The sequence below is a fragment of the Scyliorhinus canicula genome, chromosome 4 (genome assembly GCF_902713615.1).
Source record: "Scyliorhinus canicula chromosome 4, sScyCan1.1, whole genome shotgun sequence".
Lineage (NCBI taxonomy): Eukaryota > Metazoa > Chordata > Chondrichthyes > Carcharhiniformes > Scyliorhinidae > Scyliorhinus > Scyliorhinus canicula.
Genome location: NC_052149.1, coordinates 64,927,748 through 64,947,585, shown reverse-complemented (window position 1 = coordinate 64,947,585; position 19,838 = coordinate 64,927,748). Strand labels below are relative to the sequence as shown.

At 47.4% G+C, this 19,838-nt stretch overlaps 1 protein-coding gene across 1 annotated transcript in view; it reads right to left on the bottom strand.

Moving 5' to 3' along the window:
- dab1a (DAB adaptor protein 1a) overlaps positions 1 to 19,838 on the bottom strand; it is an 858,599-nt gene that overhangs the window by 155,070 nt on the left and 683,691 nt on the right. The window contains exons 6-7 of the mRNA XM_038793498.1: positions 3,568 to 3,699; positions 3,176 to 3,295 (exon numbers count right to left, since the gene is read on the bottom strand). Coding sequence (XP_038649426.1) covers positions 3,176 to 3,295; positions 3,568 to 3,699 — 252 coding nt within the window. The remainder of the gene's footprint in view (positions 1 to 3,175; positions 3,296 to 3,567; positions 3,700 to 19,838) is intronic.

Below are 19,838 nucleotides of genomic sequence, written 5' to 3'. Positions count from 1 at the left end.
TTCTTCGCAAGCATTCTACTACTGAATTTCATAGAGTTTTGAATTGTTCGTGGAGGTGGTCACTGAGGAACCAGATTCTTTCTGCTGTTGAGGGGCTTCTCAGTGAAGTCAGCAGCTACTCTGGATTGTTGGGGTCTAGGTTACATGACACAATCCTAAAAGAAAAGCAAAACATTGCGGATGCCAGAAATCTGAAATAAAAACAAAAAGTGCTGGGAAACCCAGCAGATCTGGCAGCAGAGGGAAACAGAGGGGCCCGATTTAATGGCCGCATTGCACCCGTTACAGATCCAGGTCCGCCACAAATCTGTTCCCAATCTAACCGGCCTGCTCCCGGGGGCGGGGTCTGGATCCCGTCTAAGTGTGACCAGACATCAATTTACACCAATTAAGACCAATGCCCATCTCATTAATGAGATGCAAGTCCAATCTAATAGCCTCCCAGGAATTAACTGGCTCCCCAGCGAGAGATCACGCGGGTGCCATTTAGTACTGGTCTTCACAAGTGTGGACCATACATAACAGCATCCAAAAGGGTCTCTCAGGCCATTGTAGATGCTTGGGTGGTCAAGTATATGGTAGGGGTACACCCTGGCTCTCCCTCTGGCACCCGGATACCTTAGCAGTGCCAGTGTGCCAAGGTGGCACTGCCAAGGGCTGGGGCCTGAGGGGGGCCATGCCCATGAAAGTGGTGATGAGGGGATATGAAGAGTGGGAGGGTGAAGGGCGGGTATGAAGGGGCCTCCTAAAGGTTGGGGGGGTGAATGGGAGGGTCCTGAAAGGGGGATGGGGAGGCCTGAAAAGGGGGGTACCTCAACGACCCCATAGCAAAGTATCTGATGAACCATCAAACGAAAGCGAGACGAGTTGCTGTACAAAGGTTAGGCTTTAATAAGCTAGAAGATAGCCCTGCGGTCGACTACAGTAAATGGACGACCGCCGGGCGTTCTGGTTATTTATACCTCGATGTGGAGGCGTGGTTAACCCAGCCTCTCGAACAATCGGAGAGCCATCACATGACTGGTCTCAACCAATCGGTCAAGAGGCACATGACCGACCAGGGCCAATGGTAAGCCGGTGTTCTGCACCAATGGCAGACAGATATGCAAATCATACTACCACAGTATCCTCACTTGGGAGGGAGGATATGGGGTATTGCCAATGTTTGTGGAGGATGCCATTGCCTGGGTGTGTGTGTGGGGGGAGGGGGGTGCTCAGCTTTACTTAGAGATCAGTGCAACATTTCAAAATGGCGGTTCAATCTCAGAGGAGCTGGTCTTACCAGCGAGTTCAGCTTCCCACTGCTGAAAATATTTCTAAGTGTAGACTAGACTGGGAAGAAGTATCCCCAAGGTCCCAAAAAAATGACTGAGGGCACGATTGAACAGAAATGAAACAGAGTCTGTGTCAAGTGCATTTAGCCCGGGTGCTTCCTGCCGCTCGCAGCTCTGAGAACGACCCTTCTCTGACTGTTTCATTTTGGGGCCACTGCAAGGAACGTCCCACTGCACCTAGTCCCATTTCCTGCACTTAGTCCCACTTCCTGCACTTGTTCCCATTTCATAGAATTTACAGTGCAGAAGGGGGCCATTTGGCCCATCCAGTCTGTACCGGCCCTTGAAATGAGCACCCTACCTAAGCCCATACCTCTACCCTATACCTACACCTCCATCCTATCCCCGTAACCCCACCTAACCTTTATTGGACAATAAGGGCAATTTAGCGTAGCCAATCCGCATAACCTACACATCTTTGGACAGTGGGAGGAAACCGGAGCACCCGGAGGAAACCCACGCAAACATGGGAGAATGTGCAGACTCAACACTGAGAGTGACCCAAGGTGGGAATCGTACCTGGGATGCTGGAGCCGTGAAGCAACTGTGCTAACCACTATGCTACCGTGCTGCACTGACTAGCTGCACTGACAAGCACCATTCAGAAGGCATTGCCAGGGTGCCAGCCTGCCAGTGCCAAGGTGCCCAGGTGGCATCAGCAGTACCTGGATACTACCCTGCACAGTGGCCGACTGTCCTGGGGCCTTGCGTGCCTTCGAGTCCCGCCCCCCCTCCCAATTGCCGTTCTGCCTGGTTCTAATTGGTGGAGACCAGTATTAAACGTTGTTCGCTTTGGAGTTAGACCTCGTGCCTTGGTAACTCTGCCGAGAGCATATTCAATTGAGCATGACTGCACACTTGAATTTTCAAATTTAGGCCTCACCCATTGTGGGCGGGATCCAAATGGCGGCCTGACGAACCGGTCAAATTTCACGAGAGGCCTCTCGCGAGATTTACCGGCTGTGTTGCGACCAGAGTCAGGCACAGCTGTTGGATCGCATACTAAGTGTGGGTGAATACCAGTGTGGATCTCACGGATAAAGCCAGTGTGGAACACCCCGCCAAACCCACCCAAAATGACACTTGGAAATTTTTCCGTTAAATTACACCCAAAGTTAACATTTTGAGTCCAATATGACTCCTCTTCAGAAGAAGCGTCACATTTGACTCGAAACATTTGTTGAGCACAAAAATTGACTAAAGCAAATTTGTCAAATGCTTTTGAAACCTTTCTGCTTTGTTGGGCTGAGGAATTATTTTTGAAAAAAATCTGTTTTAACCAGTGAAAAGATGACAACGATCCGAAGGGTGTTACTACTTAAACCTACTCAGTGCTGATTGTACATCAGCAAAGTGATTATTGTCATCTGTGGTGTAGGAACACCTCTAAACATAATCTTCATATCTCACAAAAATCATTCAAGTCTATTCAGAAATTTAGCACTGCCTCAAAAATTACATCACAAAAATTCATGGAGCAAAGATCACAGGCTGTGTGATGCAACAATCCCCGGGAGCCAGCATGCAGGTCCAAAACATACTGAGGAATGAAACTAGCAAGACCTCCTTGAAAGGGCAGAAAAACACCTCTGACAGCTAGAGAGCACAAACGTCTGAATGCTTAGGACAAACATAAATAAAAGGAATAATATCTATAAATACCTATCATGTTGATAGAGTAACCTTTATCCTTCAAAATACCTTTACTAAAAGTGGCTATTTTAAATACAATGCTTGCTATAGTTTATTTTCTGTTATGCATAACCTTCACCTCTGGAAAACAGAATGTTGCCAGTTCAGCTCTTCATCACCATGCTGCTGAAAGCTAGGGGTATTTTTACCTGATAGACTGCTTGTTCACATTGTTTGTCCTTTTGGGCCATTTTCTCCTTCTCCTCTCGAAGTTTCAGTTCATAGATAAGTTGAAAGAGATCTCGCAGGTCAAGAATTACAGGTTCAGCCTAACAGTCAAAATGAGAGTAACGGTTACACAATATACAAGTACAGGCTTACTGAGCACAAGAGGTTGGTAAATTAACACAACCAGACCTGCATCAATTAACAAATTATATAAATATATAACTGATTGAATAAAGTGAACTACATATATCATTAACTATTTAATGAAATGTTCCCATTATTTTTAAGATGTTCCCATTATTTGTAGACGGTTTTCAATCTGCAGTCACATTCGAACAATCGCTAAAAACGTGTTTTAACCATTTATACTCACTGCTTGGGAAGTCTTTATTGCCACAAATCGATGATTTCCTTCTTTACCACAAATATAACCGAAGGCTCTGTGGTCGGTGATATCCTTGGCAATGTATGATACTTCGTGAACTGCGTGATGATGCTGCATAGCCTGTGAGAATGAGCAGAGTAACTTTTATAGGAAGCAATTCATTATGCGAGGGTAAAGCATTCTGAAAAGTTCGGTCAGATTTGTACCACATAATCATCCTGAGCTATGCACAACAGCAAGGTCACATGTTGGATCAATGTTGTGTGGAGTTAGCTGATTTCAGCTTGGTCAGTAGAAGGCCACTAATTGGTCTTTGCATTCCTGCTGTGCAGAGGGGAAAAATCCCACTCGTGATAGCTATTGGCTGAGCCTCATAAGTAAGTATGCAGTTGATCTGTAAAGGGGACGAGTATAAAAGTAGAGAAGTTGTTACAGCTGTACAGAGAATTAGTAAGACTTCACATGGAGTATGTATAGTTTTGTTCTCCTCATTTAAGAATGGATATATTTACTTTGGAGGCAGTTGAGAGAAAATTCAAGTGGTTGATTCCTGGATTGAGTGTTACTTGGCTTTTGAAGAAAAGTTGAGTAGGTTGGGCTTGTACTCATTGGAGTTTAAAAGAATGAGAGGTGATCTTACCAAAGCATATACGATTTTGTGGAGAATTGTGAGGGTGATGCTGAGAGGATGTTTCTTCTTGTGGGAGAATCCAGATCTAGAACTAGACGGCAACGTTTCAAAATGAGGGGACTCTCATTTAAGATGGAGATTAGGTGGAATTTCTTCTTCCAGCAGGTTGTTAATCCTTGGAATTTATTGCCCCAGCAAACAGTGGAGGCCAGGTCATTGAATATATTCAAGGCTGAGTTAGACAGATTTTTGATCTACAAGGGAATTAAAGACTATTAGGGCAGGCAGAAAAGTGGAGAAGTTGAAATCCCACATCCATGACCTTATTGAATGGCGGAGCATGCTGAAGGGGAACAATGGTCTGCTCCTATTTATTTTTTAAAAATGTGATCCACTGGATACAGGCATTTCTGGCAAGGCCAGAATTTGTGCCTGCTCCTAATTACCCTGGAGAAGGTGGTGGTGAAGAAGGTGCTGTATCATCGAACCACTGCAGTCCCTGTGGTGTAGGTACTGGAGCTCGTGGGGTTGAGGAAAGCATTGACAGGCTAGGCTTATATCCACTGGAGTTTAGAAGAGTAAGAGACGACTTGATTGAGACATACAAGATCATGAGAGATTTTGACAGGGTAGATGTGGAGAGAACGTTTCCTCTTGTGGGAATGGGAATCTAGAATTAGGGATCATTTAAGACAGAGATGAGGAGATTTTTTTTCTCAGAGAGTCATGAACTCTCTTCCTCAAAAGGCAGTGAAAGCAGGTCTTTGAATGTTTTTAAGGCAGAGGTAGATACATTCTCAATAACTAGGCGTGAAAGGTGAACAGTGGTAGGCAGGAGGTTGCAATCTGATAAGCCATGACCTGACTGAAAGGTGGAGCAAGCTCAAGGGGCCAAGTGGCCTACTCTCTGTCTCCTAATTTGTATGTTCGTATGTTTGGAAGGTGCTGACAAAGAAGCCTTGGCGAGTTGCTGAAGTGCATCTTCAGCCTGCAGATACACTCCCTCCACCACAAATGCAATGTGTGTATAAGATGGTGGATGGAGTTCCAATTAAGTGGACTGTTTTGTTCTATGTGTTGAGCTTCTTGAATATTGGAGCTGCACTCATTGAGGCATGTCGAAAGTATTCCATCACACTCCTGACTTGTGTCTTCTAGATGCTCCAGTTAACTTTCTGGTCAATGGTAACTCCCAGGAGATGATGGTGTTGGATCCAGCAATAGTAATATCATTGAATATTAAGAGGAGACAGGTAGATTGTTTTCTTTTTGGAGATGGCCATACAGCTTGATGGAGGGTTTCCTCAGTATGAAAATGGGACTTGGTTTCCACAAGGACTGTGATGTAGTCACTCCTACAAATACTGTCGTCGGTATTTGTCTGGCATGAATGTTACTTGCCACATGTCAGCCGACACTTGAATGTTGTATGTGCCTTGTTGCTTTCAGGCATGGAATGTTTCATTTTATCAGGAGTTAAAAATGGGATTGCAAACTGTGACACCATCAGAAACAGTTCCCAATTCTCACCCTATGATGGAAAGTCCATTGTGAAGCAGGCGAAGGTTGGATCAGGGATAATGCCCTTGATGCTGGGTATAAATTCAACCAGTGGAAAGATTTGCTCCCAATTTCCATTGACTTCAATATTACCGGGACTCATTGATGCCTCTCAGTCAAATGCTGCCATGATGTCAAGTGCAGCCACTCTTACCTCAGGAATCTTTTGTCTGTGTTTGATCCAAGGCTATAGGTGCCACGTCATCCTGGCAGATCTCAAACAGAGGATTTGTGAGCATGTTATTTGTGTGCAAATGAAAAAGCGGAAGTTGCCGTAGTCACGGTGGACCATAGACTGCTCTCCTCTTTTGTGAGAGAGCTGACTGGTGGTGATCTAACCCAAGGGTCACCACACCTCAGGCAATGGGCAAGGTTGAGAAGGCGGGGTCTTCATGGATAACCTCACAAATTATGGGAATTGAACCCACACTGTTGGTGTTAATCCGCATCACAAACTAGTCACCAGCCAACTGAGCCAACCCCCCCTCAATTTGTGCGTGTTTGTCACTTGAAGGCGTAGTTAATGGCACCAACTGTTACTCTGCTGATGATTGACACTAGACTGATGGGACGGTAATTGGCCATATTAAATTTGTGCTTTTATGGACAGGACAAAACTGGGCAATATTTCACATTGCAAGGTAGATGCCAGTGTTTTACCCATACTGGTACAACTTGGCCATGGGTATAGCTAGTTATAGAGCATGGGTCTTCAGTACCACAGCCAGGATATTTTAGAGGCCCATAACCTTTGGTTTATCCAATTTGTTTAGCTATTGTTAGATATCATGTAGAGCAAATCAAATTGGCTGAGGATTGGCTTCTGTGATGGTGGGTACCTCGGGAGGAGGCCAATACAGATTATCAGTTTGGCATTTGTAGCTAAAGATGGTTGTAAATGCATGTCAAAGCCTTATCTACGTGATGGGGACGTTCATGGAACATCCTCCCATTAGTTGTTGATTTGTCCAGCACTATTCATGACTGAATTTGGTAAGAATGCAGAGCTTCGATCTTGGGTCTAGTGTGAGCTCTGTTATAACATACTGCTTCCAATGTTAAAAATGCCTTTGCTGTGTTGTATCTTCATCGGTTGGTATCTCAGTTTTAAATATGCCTGATGCTGCTCCTGCCTTGCTCTCCAACACTGCTCATTGAAGTGAGGTTGTTCCCCTGGTTTAATGGTAATTGTAGAGTGAGGGGTATACTGGGTCATGTGATTACAGATTGTGAATGAATATATTTCTGCAGCTGCTTATCACTCATATCGCCTCATAGATACTCAGCACTGAGCTGCTAAATCTGTTGTGCATCAATTACATTTAGTACAATGGTAGTGCCATACAGCGTGATGGAGGGTTTCCTCAGTATGAAAATGGGACTTGGTCTCCACAAAGACTGTGATGTCGTCACTCCTACAAATACTGTCATGGATAGATGCACCTGTGGATTCATGAAGATGAGATCAAGTAGGTTTTTCTTTGCAATTGCTCTCTCACCACCTGCCATAGGTTCAGTCTGGCAAATATGTCATTCAAGACTTAGCCAGTTTGGTCAGTAATGGCGCTACTGAGAAATTCCTGGTGATCGATGTTGATATCCCTCACCCAGAGTACACTCTGTGCCCTTGTTAACCTCACCACTTCTTCCAAGCAGTGATCAACAATAGAAAAGCACCGATTCATCAGGTTAGGGAGGAGGACGGCTGACAAGAGATTTTCTTGCCTATGACCTGATAAAAATTCATGAGGTTCGGGGTCACTATTGTGGACCTCTAAGGTCACTCTGACCCAACTCTATGCATTGTTCCCCCAACTCTAGTGGCTTTTGTGCTGTTGATGGGATAGAACATCCACAGGGATAGTGTGTGAGGTGTCTGAGACTTTGGGCGGAATCCTCTGCTCCCGCGAAAAATCGGGAAGGCTGTCGTGAACTCGGCCGAGTCTCATGACGGCCTCGCAGGCCGCCCCTCTCACCTTATTCACCCCCACCCAGGGGGCTAGGAGCGGCGCTCCATAACTCTCGGCCGCTAGACCTTGACGCTTGCGTTAAGGTGGCACTCCGAGAGTGACGCGACGGCGGTGCCTAAGTGACGTCAGCTGCGCATGCGCAGGTTGGCCGGCTCCAACCCGCGCATGCGCGGCTGACGTCACGACGGCTGATGGCTCAAACCCACGCATGCGCGGTTGCCGTCTTCCCCTCCGCTGCCTCGCAAGACGTGGCGGTTTGATCTTGCGGGGCGGCGGAGGGGAAAGAGTGCGTCGCTTTGAGACGCCGGCCTGACGATCGGTGGGCACCGATCACGGGCCAGTCCCCTCCCGAGCACGGCCGTGGTGCTCACTCCCCTCATCCGCCCCCCACAAGCTTCAATCCAGCTTTTGGCGCCATGTTCACGATGGCAGCGACCAGGTGTGGTTGCCACCGTCGTGAACCGGTCGCAAACGGCAGGCCGCTCGGCCCATTCGGGTCGGGGAATCGCTGGTCGCCGTGAAAAACGGCGAGCAGCGATTCTTCCGAGCGGGGGGTTATAGAATCGCGGGAGGTGCCAGGGCGGCGTGTCGGGAGTCGCCCGGCCCTCCCGCGATTCTCCCACCCGGCGTGGGGAGCGGAGAATTCCGCCCTTTGTCTGCAAGAATGATTCCGTGAATATGAGCATGTTAGATCGTTGCTTGACTAGTCTGTAGGACAGATCTCCCAACTTGTGCACAAGTCCCCAAATGTTAGTGAGGAGGGCTTTCTACAGTACCCAGGTTGATACAAGGTAGTCTGTCCTGTTTTAATTTTATCAGACGTTTCCAGAGCAATTTGATACAACTATGTGGCTTGCTAAGACATTTCAGGGTCAACTCTATTGCTGTGGGTCTGGAGTCAAACTGGGTAAGGACAGCAGATTCCTTCTTGAAAAGACATTAGTGAACCAGATGAGGTTTACAACTATCCTGCAGTTTACTATCACCATTCCCAGCTTTCTAGTCCAGATCATCTAGGCTCCTCATTGTACCAAAGTTGATTCTCTGGCTTGATGTTAATTGTAGAATGAGCAATATGCTGGTCCCCTGAGATTGTGGTCAATAAGCATCTGATGCTGCTGATAGCCAGCTAGAATTGATCCCATTTAGCACAGTGGTAGTGCTATACTACCCAATGGAGAATATCCTCAATGTGGGATTTTTCTCTCCACATGGACTATGCTCAATTATGATGGCTCTATGGTTAATATACAATGCAGAAACAGGCTGTTTTGCTTCATCCTGCAGTTGAGCAGTCGTCCTGATACCTTGTGCCATTAAACCTATAAAGATGTTGTTTTTCAATCACCTATGTAACTGATTATTACTTTTTGAAGAATGGTCATTTGGCTGATGTACGAGGAGATTGCAGTACCTAAAAAAAACTGTACCCCAACACAAGTTTGCATCCTCAATGATTAGAAAACTCGGGGTAAAAATATATATCTTCACTTCAAATGTTGTTTCTAACCATCAAAAAAATCTACTGAATGGCATTTAACATTACTGATTAACTTATGTCAATTTTCCACTGGTAAATACTAGCTTCTTAGTTTCCAAGTGCAATTTTACTTCATTACTTAACATTTCTGCAATATTTGCTTTCCAGTGTATTATATCTTTTTTCTACTGCAGTTTTAATCAAGAAATTGGGTCACATTATCTCTGGTGTGTTCAGCATTTCACAAGGGAATATCTCAGCCATAATATCCAGTCTATTTCTGGCAAGTGAGCAGACTCAATGTGGCAGAGCGGAACTTGTATAAGAGGAATGATGTGGATCTATATTTGGAAATGTGCTAATTTCATCAGCTCTGTCCTGGTTTTATCCCAGCAGTCCTTTACCTACATTATCATTGTGATTCATCTCACGCTTTCCATTTTACATTTAAAGCTTTTGGGATAAATGAAGGCAACCATGCTCGCGGTTTCATTTCTTCTGAATCCCTTAACTGCGGCATGGATTTAAGCAGGGTTTACAAGTGAATTTACAGCAATGAGTTAAAGTGACCACTAGACTCTCACATGAATAATGTCTATTTGGACAAAGCACTGGAGGATGACAAGATGTGACTGTGGATGGGAAGGGCGGGTGGGGGGGGGGGGGGGGGGGGGGGGGGGGATGGGAGGAATACTTTATACTGACAGTACTACCTCTGTGCTATCTTTTTCCTTTAACAATCATTCCACTCTGGAAGAAACCGTAGCCTAATGAACCAGCATGGGGAATAAATCAGCAAATGTTTCCTTTAAATCAATGTTCCAATTAACAGCATGCCCATTAACTGACATAGACTACGCAATGACCTTGCTCTACATTTTATTTTTGGTATTCAAACCGACTAAATTCCTCAATGCTGCAAGCAATGGATATTTCTTTCTCTTGTCTCTTTTATTTTTCCTCATTTTTGGTGATGTTCAAATATGTTTTTTTTCAGCAATTATCCATTCTGTTCACCTGATAATTTTGTTCCTTTTTAAAATTTTACCTGAATGATTTACAATATAATGCATGTTATCTGCTCCGTGTCTCACAAGGCAGGGGTAATTACTCATAAAGTGCTTCTTCGAATTGACAGTGTAATCAAATTCTCTGCCAAATGACTGGCAGAAAAGTGATTGACTAACTGTGCAATAACCTTACTGCAAAATACAGAACGTTTTCTCAAAGGAGAAGTTAGATCTCGATGCAAATGATGGCATGTTTCTTCCTTAACTGGAAGGTAGACAAAGGTAGGAATGATACTGGTATTGTCGATCCCACTGCCTGTAGCTGCCTCTTTGTCTTTACTCTCATTTATTTCTACCTTAATTAGCTACAAATTAATCTCCAGATCTTAAAAAGGCAGGGGATATTTCATTGGTGACATCTAAACTTGCAGAAATCCCTAAAGCCTGCAATAATGGAACAAGTCTGAAAACTACACTGCATAATGACTGTACTGTGCTTGAATGGTATTCCACAGACACAGTCCTACCTGTCTTTTGAACCTTAAATCAATCCTTTCTACAGCCCTAATATGTTTTGTGCTGACCTTAAACCTCTTTGCTGATAGAGTTGTATTGTCTTGCCATGGGATGAGGGAGTTTCCATTATTTAACACATGAAAGGTGACATCCCTCAGTAAATTGAAACCGTCGGACTATTTTACCAATATTACAGCGTTCTCGATGTAGATGAATGTGAGAAGTTCAGTGAAGGGTGTGGGTAGACCAAATACACAATAGAAAAGATGGATCTCAAAGACAGGGAGAGATGTAGTGAGACAAAATGGTTTTGGGAGAGAAGTGCAGAGATTTGAAGTATAACAATTTAAAAAGTAGAGGAAATGGGGAACAGGAGTGGCCCATTGAGCCTCTTAGGCCTGTCCTTCCATTTAATTAGATGATGGTTGATCTACATTTACCTCACACTTGGTTCCATATCCCTTAATATCTTTGCCTATCAAAAATGTATCAACCTCAGTTTTAAACAGTGTCAGAAAAGTATCAAGGCTGTGTGCCACTGGATACAGCCTCATTAGATAGATGGAAATTGTCTAACAAGAGACACATTAGTGCTGGAGAAAGCTGAAATGGATAACAAAGCAAATGCAAAAAAGAATCAAGCATCGGGGCTGGGATTCTCCAATCCCGAGGCCAAGTTCTGACACCGGCGTGAAAAGCAGCATGAACCACTCCGCCGCCAATGGTCCTCAATTGACCGGTATGCTCACCTTCCACGGGAGCTAGGTCGGCGCCGGAGTGGTCCCCGCAGCTCCAGCCGGCGTGACACGGCCGGCGTGAGTTTGCGCATGCGCTCTATGGCCAGCGCAAGTTCGCGCATGCCGCCACGGACAGTGTGATTCCGCGCATGCCCGTGGGTTCCCGTCTCCGCTCCGGCCCCTTGGCAATATGGCGGAGACCTATAGGGGTCCGGCACGGAGAAGCAAAGGCTCCCACGGAACAAGCCCGCCCGCCAATTGGTAGGCCCTGATCGTTGGCCAGGCCACCGTGGAGGCCCCCCGGGGTCAGATCCACCCACTTCCCCCTCCAGGATGACCCCTCAGACACACCTTCCAGGTCTTACCGTGTGGGACCTGAGTAACCCAATCCGGCAGGACTCGGCCGAACTTGGCGGGCACTCGGCCCGTCGAGGCCCGGAGAACGGCTGCGGCGCGGCGGCGATCCCGCGGGCGCCTGAAAATCGTCGAGCCGCCGTTGGGACGGTGTGGTGCGATTATTACCCCCCCCACCCCCAGGGATTCTCCGACCCGGCGCATTTTTTTCATGCGTTTTGTGAAATTGCCATATCATCACTGAACAACAATTCAAATGCTGTACAACATACCTTACTACCAGCTGGAACTGTATGCACCTAGGAGGGAAGGACATATAAATTTGTGTTTTCTATGTCTGAAAAATCACTTTGAACTTCTCCCACTCCATTGGCATTACTCTGCCATTTGTAAGCAGTTGGGGTTTTGTCACACTCCCAACAGGAGTGGATCCTAAGGATTTCCTGGCCAAGATAATCAACAGTGAGAAGTTTCCATTTATTCTTCCTCCTTTAAGATTCTTTTCATATCCCTTTTAGAGGTCGCGATTCATGCTGCAGTAAAGAGATGGTAGCAAAGTTTGTCTGCTATTCAACTGCTGGAGCATCTAAATTCAGTCCTCATTCAGCATGTATACATATATTTCCAGCAGGGATTATTGGTTAATGATCAGGAATGAAAATCTGGGTGATTTTCTTTCCTCTCCAATCCAGGGATACTGAGAAGTTGCTAATTGCTCCAAAGACTAACTTGCTAACTCAGAACTTACAGGAAATGATTCTGGTCTGGGTGGCCCAGTGCCACTTTTAGAAACAGGGTGATTGAGGAAACCTTGTAGATAATTGCTTTGAAAATAGATGTGTTGTGGCCACAGACAGAGCAGGAGACATTTCACCAAAAGTTATGCTTCCTTATAAATCTACAACTATTCCTGATTGTCAGGGGACTAAGACCTCACACTAGACACTTCTATAATAATATATAGACATCCTTATGTCTAATTTCTAAAATTTTAAAAGCTGAACAAAGACGTTTACATTGGCTGATGCAATGTTTGTCTCTGACCCTTGAACAAAAGGAGCTATCTGGCAGTTTTACAGAAACTTAAATCTTGCTATCTCTCAAGAGACCACAAATGATCTCCTATGGAATGGAGAAGCTAAATTCAAAGAGAATTCGACAAATGCCATCTGCATTTCATTGGCTTGGCCAACTGGATCCTATTTGTCTGCGAGCGCAGAGGGCCCCACAACCTTCTTTTCAAGTGTTAATAGTTGGAATGTTTAACTATTGCAGGAACTCAGGTGGTGGATGCACATCCTTGTTCAGAGATGCTGTGAACATTTGGTACTCATGTGACATGAACTTCTAGCTGGTGGAACCAGTTATATTGCCTTGCTGTACTGCAAAGCCCAGTCTGCCATCTTACCATTCACAAGCAGCAGCACAGAAAAGGGTTTCTGCCCATATTGAATATCTGGCCCCTTCTACACTATTTCTACTGAAACTTCTGTACCATCACCTACAAGACAGATTCATCTCTGCATGCCCATCTCCAAATGGGACGGCAACTCTACTAAAAAGTGAATTACATAGCATTGGTTTTTAACCTGTCAACATCGGTAAAGGAATCCCTAATTGGACTTTGATTCTCGGCACACATGACAATTTTTTTCTCTGTGGTCTTTGTCCTATAAATCTTTCTTTTGTCTATCCCTCTTTTACTGAAAGAGTGCAAAGGAGGCACCATTGATATTCCCCTGCTTTTGAGTGTGTGTAAATAAATCAACGCTTTGAGTTTATTCTATCTTGTGTTTGTTGTGAGCTATTAATAAAAAATTGGATCATATCAAAACTGAAAGGTCGGGTGAAATGTCATCACTTATAAAGGGGGAAGCAATCAAACACCTTCGCCGGGATTCTCCCCTGACCAGCGGGTGGGCCGTACCAGCGCCAAAGAGTGGCATGAACCACTCCAGCTTGGGCAACCCGGAAGTTACGGAATCCTCCGAGTTGGCGCATGCGAGGGAGCGCCAGCATGTTCTGGCACATGCGCAGAACCGCTGGTTTCTTCTCTGCACCGGCCATGGCAGAGCTTTACAGAGACCAGCGCAGAGGGAAACAGTGCCCCCGTGGCACAGGCCCGCGCGCATATCGGTGTGCCCCGATCGCGGGCCAGGCCACTGTTGTTAACTTAATCCCCTTTCTATCCATAACACTGATCCAGTCTCACAACCTCTAGTCTCAGTATATACATCTTCAACAATGCAAATGTAATGTGAGAAAGAGTTGCGATTGTGAATTAGTATTGACACGTATATGTATGTGTGTTTGCATGGTGCCTGGTTGAAGAACTTGAGATCTGATTAACATGTGAACTGTGCCTACGAAGGAGGCTATAGTGTGGGCTGTCTGAATGTTGGTGTACAGTTAGATGAAAGATGCAATGTGCTGAGATTGTAATGCTGGTAGTTATTATTAAGAAGTGTCTTAATAAGTGTGAGAAGGGATCTGACTTTGACAACTCGTGTTCAACCATTTAGTTTTTTGCATCACTCATGTCCTGGGGCCAGCGCTCCTGACTGTGAACCCCTCAACTATCTACTCCCACATCCATCACATTAGTTGCTGTGATCTCCTTCACCACCTGCATGTGGAGGACAAATCTGCTCCTCTGCATCTCTTCTGTCAGGACTTCCACTGCTACCTATGAGAACCTGGGAGCTCTTTCTCTTGCTCCCTTGCCATCCTAACCATTGCCATTCTCCTGCTAATTCAATTACATTGTCAGATAGTGTAATCCACACCCTCAGGGGTAATAGGTGCATGGAGGCAATAAATAGCCCTCCCGAAAAGTTCTTACTTTTGCAGCTCTCAGTTTTAGGATCATCAGGCAATTTTTTCAGGATTATTCCTCACGTTTTTAAAAAATGTTTTTATTCTCCTCCTTTTTCACGTTTTCATCCAAATTTACATTCACCAACAAACAATCAACGGTAACAAATACAATGTCAATCCCCTGGTCAACAATTCCTCCCTCCCACCAACCCCCACACAATCCTCAACATTTTAAATACAAACACCAAAGAAAAGGATTCAGGAATCCACCATCCACACATACGTAGTCACCAACAAACCAACAACATAAGCAGTCCATCACCCCCCCCGTCCCCCCCCCCTCCACAATGTTCGATGTCATCCAATTCTTGAAAGTGCAGAATGAACAAAGCCCATGAATTGTAGAACCCTTCCATCCTTCCCCTCAACTCAAACAGCACCTTCTCGAGTGTTTAAAAACTCCAACAGATCCCCCCGCCACGCCAGGGCACAGGGTGGAGAGACCCTATAGGGTCCGCCTTCAGGCGATCAGCGAGGCGAAGACTAAAACGCCTGCCTCCGCAACCGCTTCCAACCCCAGCTGATTCGATACCCCGAATATGGCCTCCAGAGGACCTGGCTTATTCCTCACTTTTAAACAGTTTATTGGTGCAACCCCCATTTAATGCTTATTAACCCCATTTCTGCAAAATAACTCCCATCTTTGGTCTGCATTGAATGAGCTGATCATGAGGGTAGGGGGGAAATAATCTTACTCAAACGCCCTGGAGAAGAAAAGGGAGCAAAAACAACCACAGTTTCTGTTGCAAGAAGGAGCAGACTGAATTACGAGGGAGGAAATTTTAAAATCAAATTTATAGAGATTTCGTTTTCACAGTTCCACTAACTCTCCCTCCTTACTCATGCTATGTTTCATGCACAAATCCAGGCCGATTTCTTGTAGAACTTCCAGATAGGAAGTTGAAGCTTATTGATTTATATATTTTATTCTTTCATATCTCTGTACGCCAATTCAACTTGCCCACCCTTGTTGTAAGCATAGATGAGCAAATAATTTCATATTGTTTCCAAAGAGAAGGGAATTAATCTCTCTCAGAGCCTCTTTGCTATTCTGATCTCATAGTTTTTTCCAAGTGCTGCTAATCGTGGTACTGTTCAAATAGTATCATTATGCAGTTCTTGTATTAAATTTGTTTTTAGACATAGAATTTATTTTTACAGTGCAGAAGGAGGCCATTCGGCCCGTTGAGACTGCACTGACCCTTGGAAAGAACACCCACACCTCCACCCTATTCCCGTAACACAGTAACCCCATTTAACCTTTTTTTTAAAAAATAATATTTTTTATTCTCCTCCTTTTTCACATTTTCTCCCAAATTTCCACCCAACAATAAACAATAATCAATAACGAATGTAATGTCAATCCCCATATCAATAACAACGATCCCATCCTCCCACCAAACCCAGACATTAGCCCGCATGTTAACATAAACAAATGACAAAAAGGAATCAGGAATCACCCATCAACATATACAGCCCCTCTCCCCCCTGATTAATGAGGCGAAGGCTGCTACACTGCCTCCGCGCCCGTTTCCAACCCCGGCTGGTCCAACACCCCAAATATGGCCCCCCGAGAGCCCGGGTCCAGTTTCACGTGCACCACGTTAGAGATTACCCGAAACACCTCCTTCCAGTAATCCTCCAGTTTTGGACAGGATCAAACATATGAATCTGGTTTGTCCCCCTTCCCCCGCAACGTTCACACACATCTTCTACACCCTCAAAGTGCCGTCTTATCCTCGCCCTTGTAAGGTGTGCTCTATACACGCTCTATACTCGCACACGAGGTGGAGGCGTTCACCCTCCGAGCACCTCACACCAGAACCCCTCCTCCATAACCTCTCCCAACTCTTCCTCCCACTTTGCTTTGATCCCTTCCAGCGGCGCCTTCTCCTCCTCCAAAATAGCCCCGTAAACCGCCGATACTGCCCCCTTCTCCAGTCCCCCTGTCGTCAGCACCTCCTCCAGCAATGTGGAAGCCGGCTCTACTGGGAAGCTCTGTATCTCCTTTCTGGCAAAGTCTCAAATCTGCATGTATCTAAATATTTCCCCTGCTCCAGCCCATACTTCGTTCCCAGCTCCTTCAATCCCGCAAAACGACCCCCAAGAAATAAATCTTTTAGCGTCCTCATTCCTTTCTCCTCCCATCTCCGAAAACTTCCATCCCACTTCTCTGGCTCAAATCTATGGTTTCCCCGAATCGGTATTTCCCTTGACCCTGCCCCCAACCTGAAGTCCTGGCGAAACTGCCTCCAAATTGTCAACAAAGCTATTACTACCGGACTCTCTGAGTATCTACCCGGGGCCATTGGGAGCGGCACTGTCGCTAACGCCTTCAATCCCGACCCCTTACCCAAACTTTCCTCTATTCTGACCCATTGGGAGTCAACCCCTCTGACCCAGCTCCGTACCTTCTCCACATTCGCCACCCATTAATAACACATCAGATTCGGAAGACCCAAACCCCCTGCCTGCCTTCCTCTCTGTAGTAGCACCTTTTTAATTCTGGCCACCGACTAAACCTTTTTGTACACCCCCAGTTACAAAATGTCAGCCGCCCTGCCATGGCAGGACGGTCACGAGGACACGGCCGCTGGTTGCCCTGTGCCTTACGGCCGTAGGACACTGACGCACCGGTGAGGAGGACGTAGTTAACTTCCCGTTGGATGCAGAAAGTGACCAGGGGTTAGGTTGGCCGCGTATCAGCAGAGCGACCAGGCCACCGGGACACACAGGTATCCCGTGGCACGCGGCTGCCAAGGTGTCCAATAACCTCCGTCTAACATGTCGTTTCTCTGCCCCCCACCACCCTTCTGTAGGTTAGCAGAATGTATGCGAACAGAACGGCTATGTTCAGCGCAGTGGTTGGGGCTGCTGCACTGCAGTTGGAGATGGAGCAGCATCCACAGCCACAACCCGCAGTGGATGCAGGGCCAGCTTCAGCAGCAGAGGGAATGGACGAGGAGTTGCCAGTATTTGAGCAGCATGGGGTGGGGATAGGGGGGGGTGGGGGGGGGGGGGGGAAGGAGGAGGAGGAGGAGAGAGTGAGGGTGCAGCCAGGGCACTAGAGGCGACGACTGAGGCCGGGGGTGTACCGTGGCCGGATCTCTTTCCAGATAATGCCGGACATCACCTGCAGGAGGAGACTCCGGTTGAGTAGAGACACGATGACACATATCTGTCACCTCGTGGCGCACCTCGCCCCACGTGGAACGGGGGGAGGACACGCGATCCTGGTTGCCGTCAAGGTGACGGTTGCTCTTAACTTCTATGCGACCGGCTCCTTCCAGTCTCCGAGCGGGGACCTCTCCGGGATCTCCCAGTCATCGGTGCACAGGTGCATCCGGGATGTGACCGACGCCCTCTATGCCATCGCGGACCGCTACATCACCTTTCCCGAGGACTGAGCAAGTCAACATTCACAAGCTCGTGGATTTGCCAGCGTGGCCGGGATACCGATGGTGCAGGGGGTCATCGATTGTGTTCACGTCCCCATGTGCCCGCCTACAGAGGATCGGGAGGTCTTCACAAACAGGAGGGGGACATACTCCATGAATATTCAGGTGGTATGCGACCCCCACATGAGGATCATGAACGTATGCGTAAGGTTCCCAGGTAGTGTGCATGACGCCTACATTCTGGCGCAGTCATACATCCCTGCGATGTTTGAGGGACGGCCCCCCCCAGCTGAGGGGCTGGTTGCTGGGTGACAGGGGTTATCCACTGAGGTCTTGGCTGATGACGCCTATACGGAGGCCTCAGACCAATGCGGAAACCCGATACAACGAGGCCCATGCATCAACCAGGAGTTTGGTGGAGCGCTGCTTTGGTCTCCTGAAGATGAGATTCAGGTGCCTGGACCGCTCCGGAGGGGCCCTGCAGTACCAGGCCGACAGGGTCGTTTGTATTGTTGCGGTCCGCTGTGCGCTGCACAACATAGCGATGCAGCGGGGAGATGGCCTGCTGGAGGAGGCGGAGGGAGAAGCCAGTGGCAGTAGTGCCAGCACAGAGGAGAAGGAGGAGGAGGTTGGTGGAGTGGCGGGCGCAGCACGCAGACAGGACCCGGCTGCTGGTGATGCCCAGGAGGCTGCACGACGGACCCGGCGAGGACGGCGGGCATGCGACGCCTTGGTGGCGCGCAAGATGGCCCCGCTGAACACCAACACTACGACCTGCATCGCCAGTCGCGCAGATGGTCAACACACAACCCCCCCCCCCCCCCCCCGCACCCCCGCTCTGCGTATTCTGCTCCAGTTCTACATCACCCTTACCACTGCTGCACAATGGTATGGCACGACATTGATGGCTGTGTCAGCGGGTGTGATCAGTGCCATGTTGAATGATGATAGCCCGTTCTGCGATGAGCTGAGAACTCAAAATCGTTAGACAAAGTCTGACTCATGGCAATAGCTGAACCATCCACCTCGGTGGCCGCTGAGTTCGTCAGGGACACTCCATCACGTGCCCGCGTGGGGTAGCTGTGGGAGGGGGTGGGGAGGGGGTGAAGGGACTGCACACCCGGCACCAAAGTTTCACCGCTCGTCAACCCCAGCGACACTCGGTCACCATCACGATCCCTGTGGCAACGAAAACATCACACAGTCTTACAAGTTAGGTGCAACAGTGAGTTTAATGGTTAACATAGTTTACAGATGCCCTAGCCCCTACAACTAATCTGTGCCCTTCACCCGTGCCAACTTACTCAGTGTCTATCTTTGTTGCCTTATGGGCCCTACCACTACGTCTAAGTGAATCCCCAGATGATACAGCAGGAGTGGAGGAGGATTGCTGCGAATCGCCCCCTTCGACATGTCTCCCCGTCGGCGCTCCTTTCCTGGGGCGACCCGGCCTTGATGGGCCACCCTGCTCTGCCCGCTGCCCACCCGATGCACCGGGGGGGGGACGGTGGGAGGCCGAGCATCCCAGGAAGTCCCGTGATGGAGTTAATGGGATGGGCCCCAAAACCACCTCCTCCATCGGGGAGCCCGGTGGTCCCCGGGGCTCACTTTTGGACGGAGGTGCGAGCGGGGGGGGTGCCCCGCCGCCCCACCGACATCTGGCACTGCCAGTCCTGGAGGCCTGCAACGGTTTCGACCAGGGTCCGAAGGTTAGCAGAGACGGAGT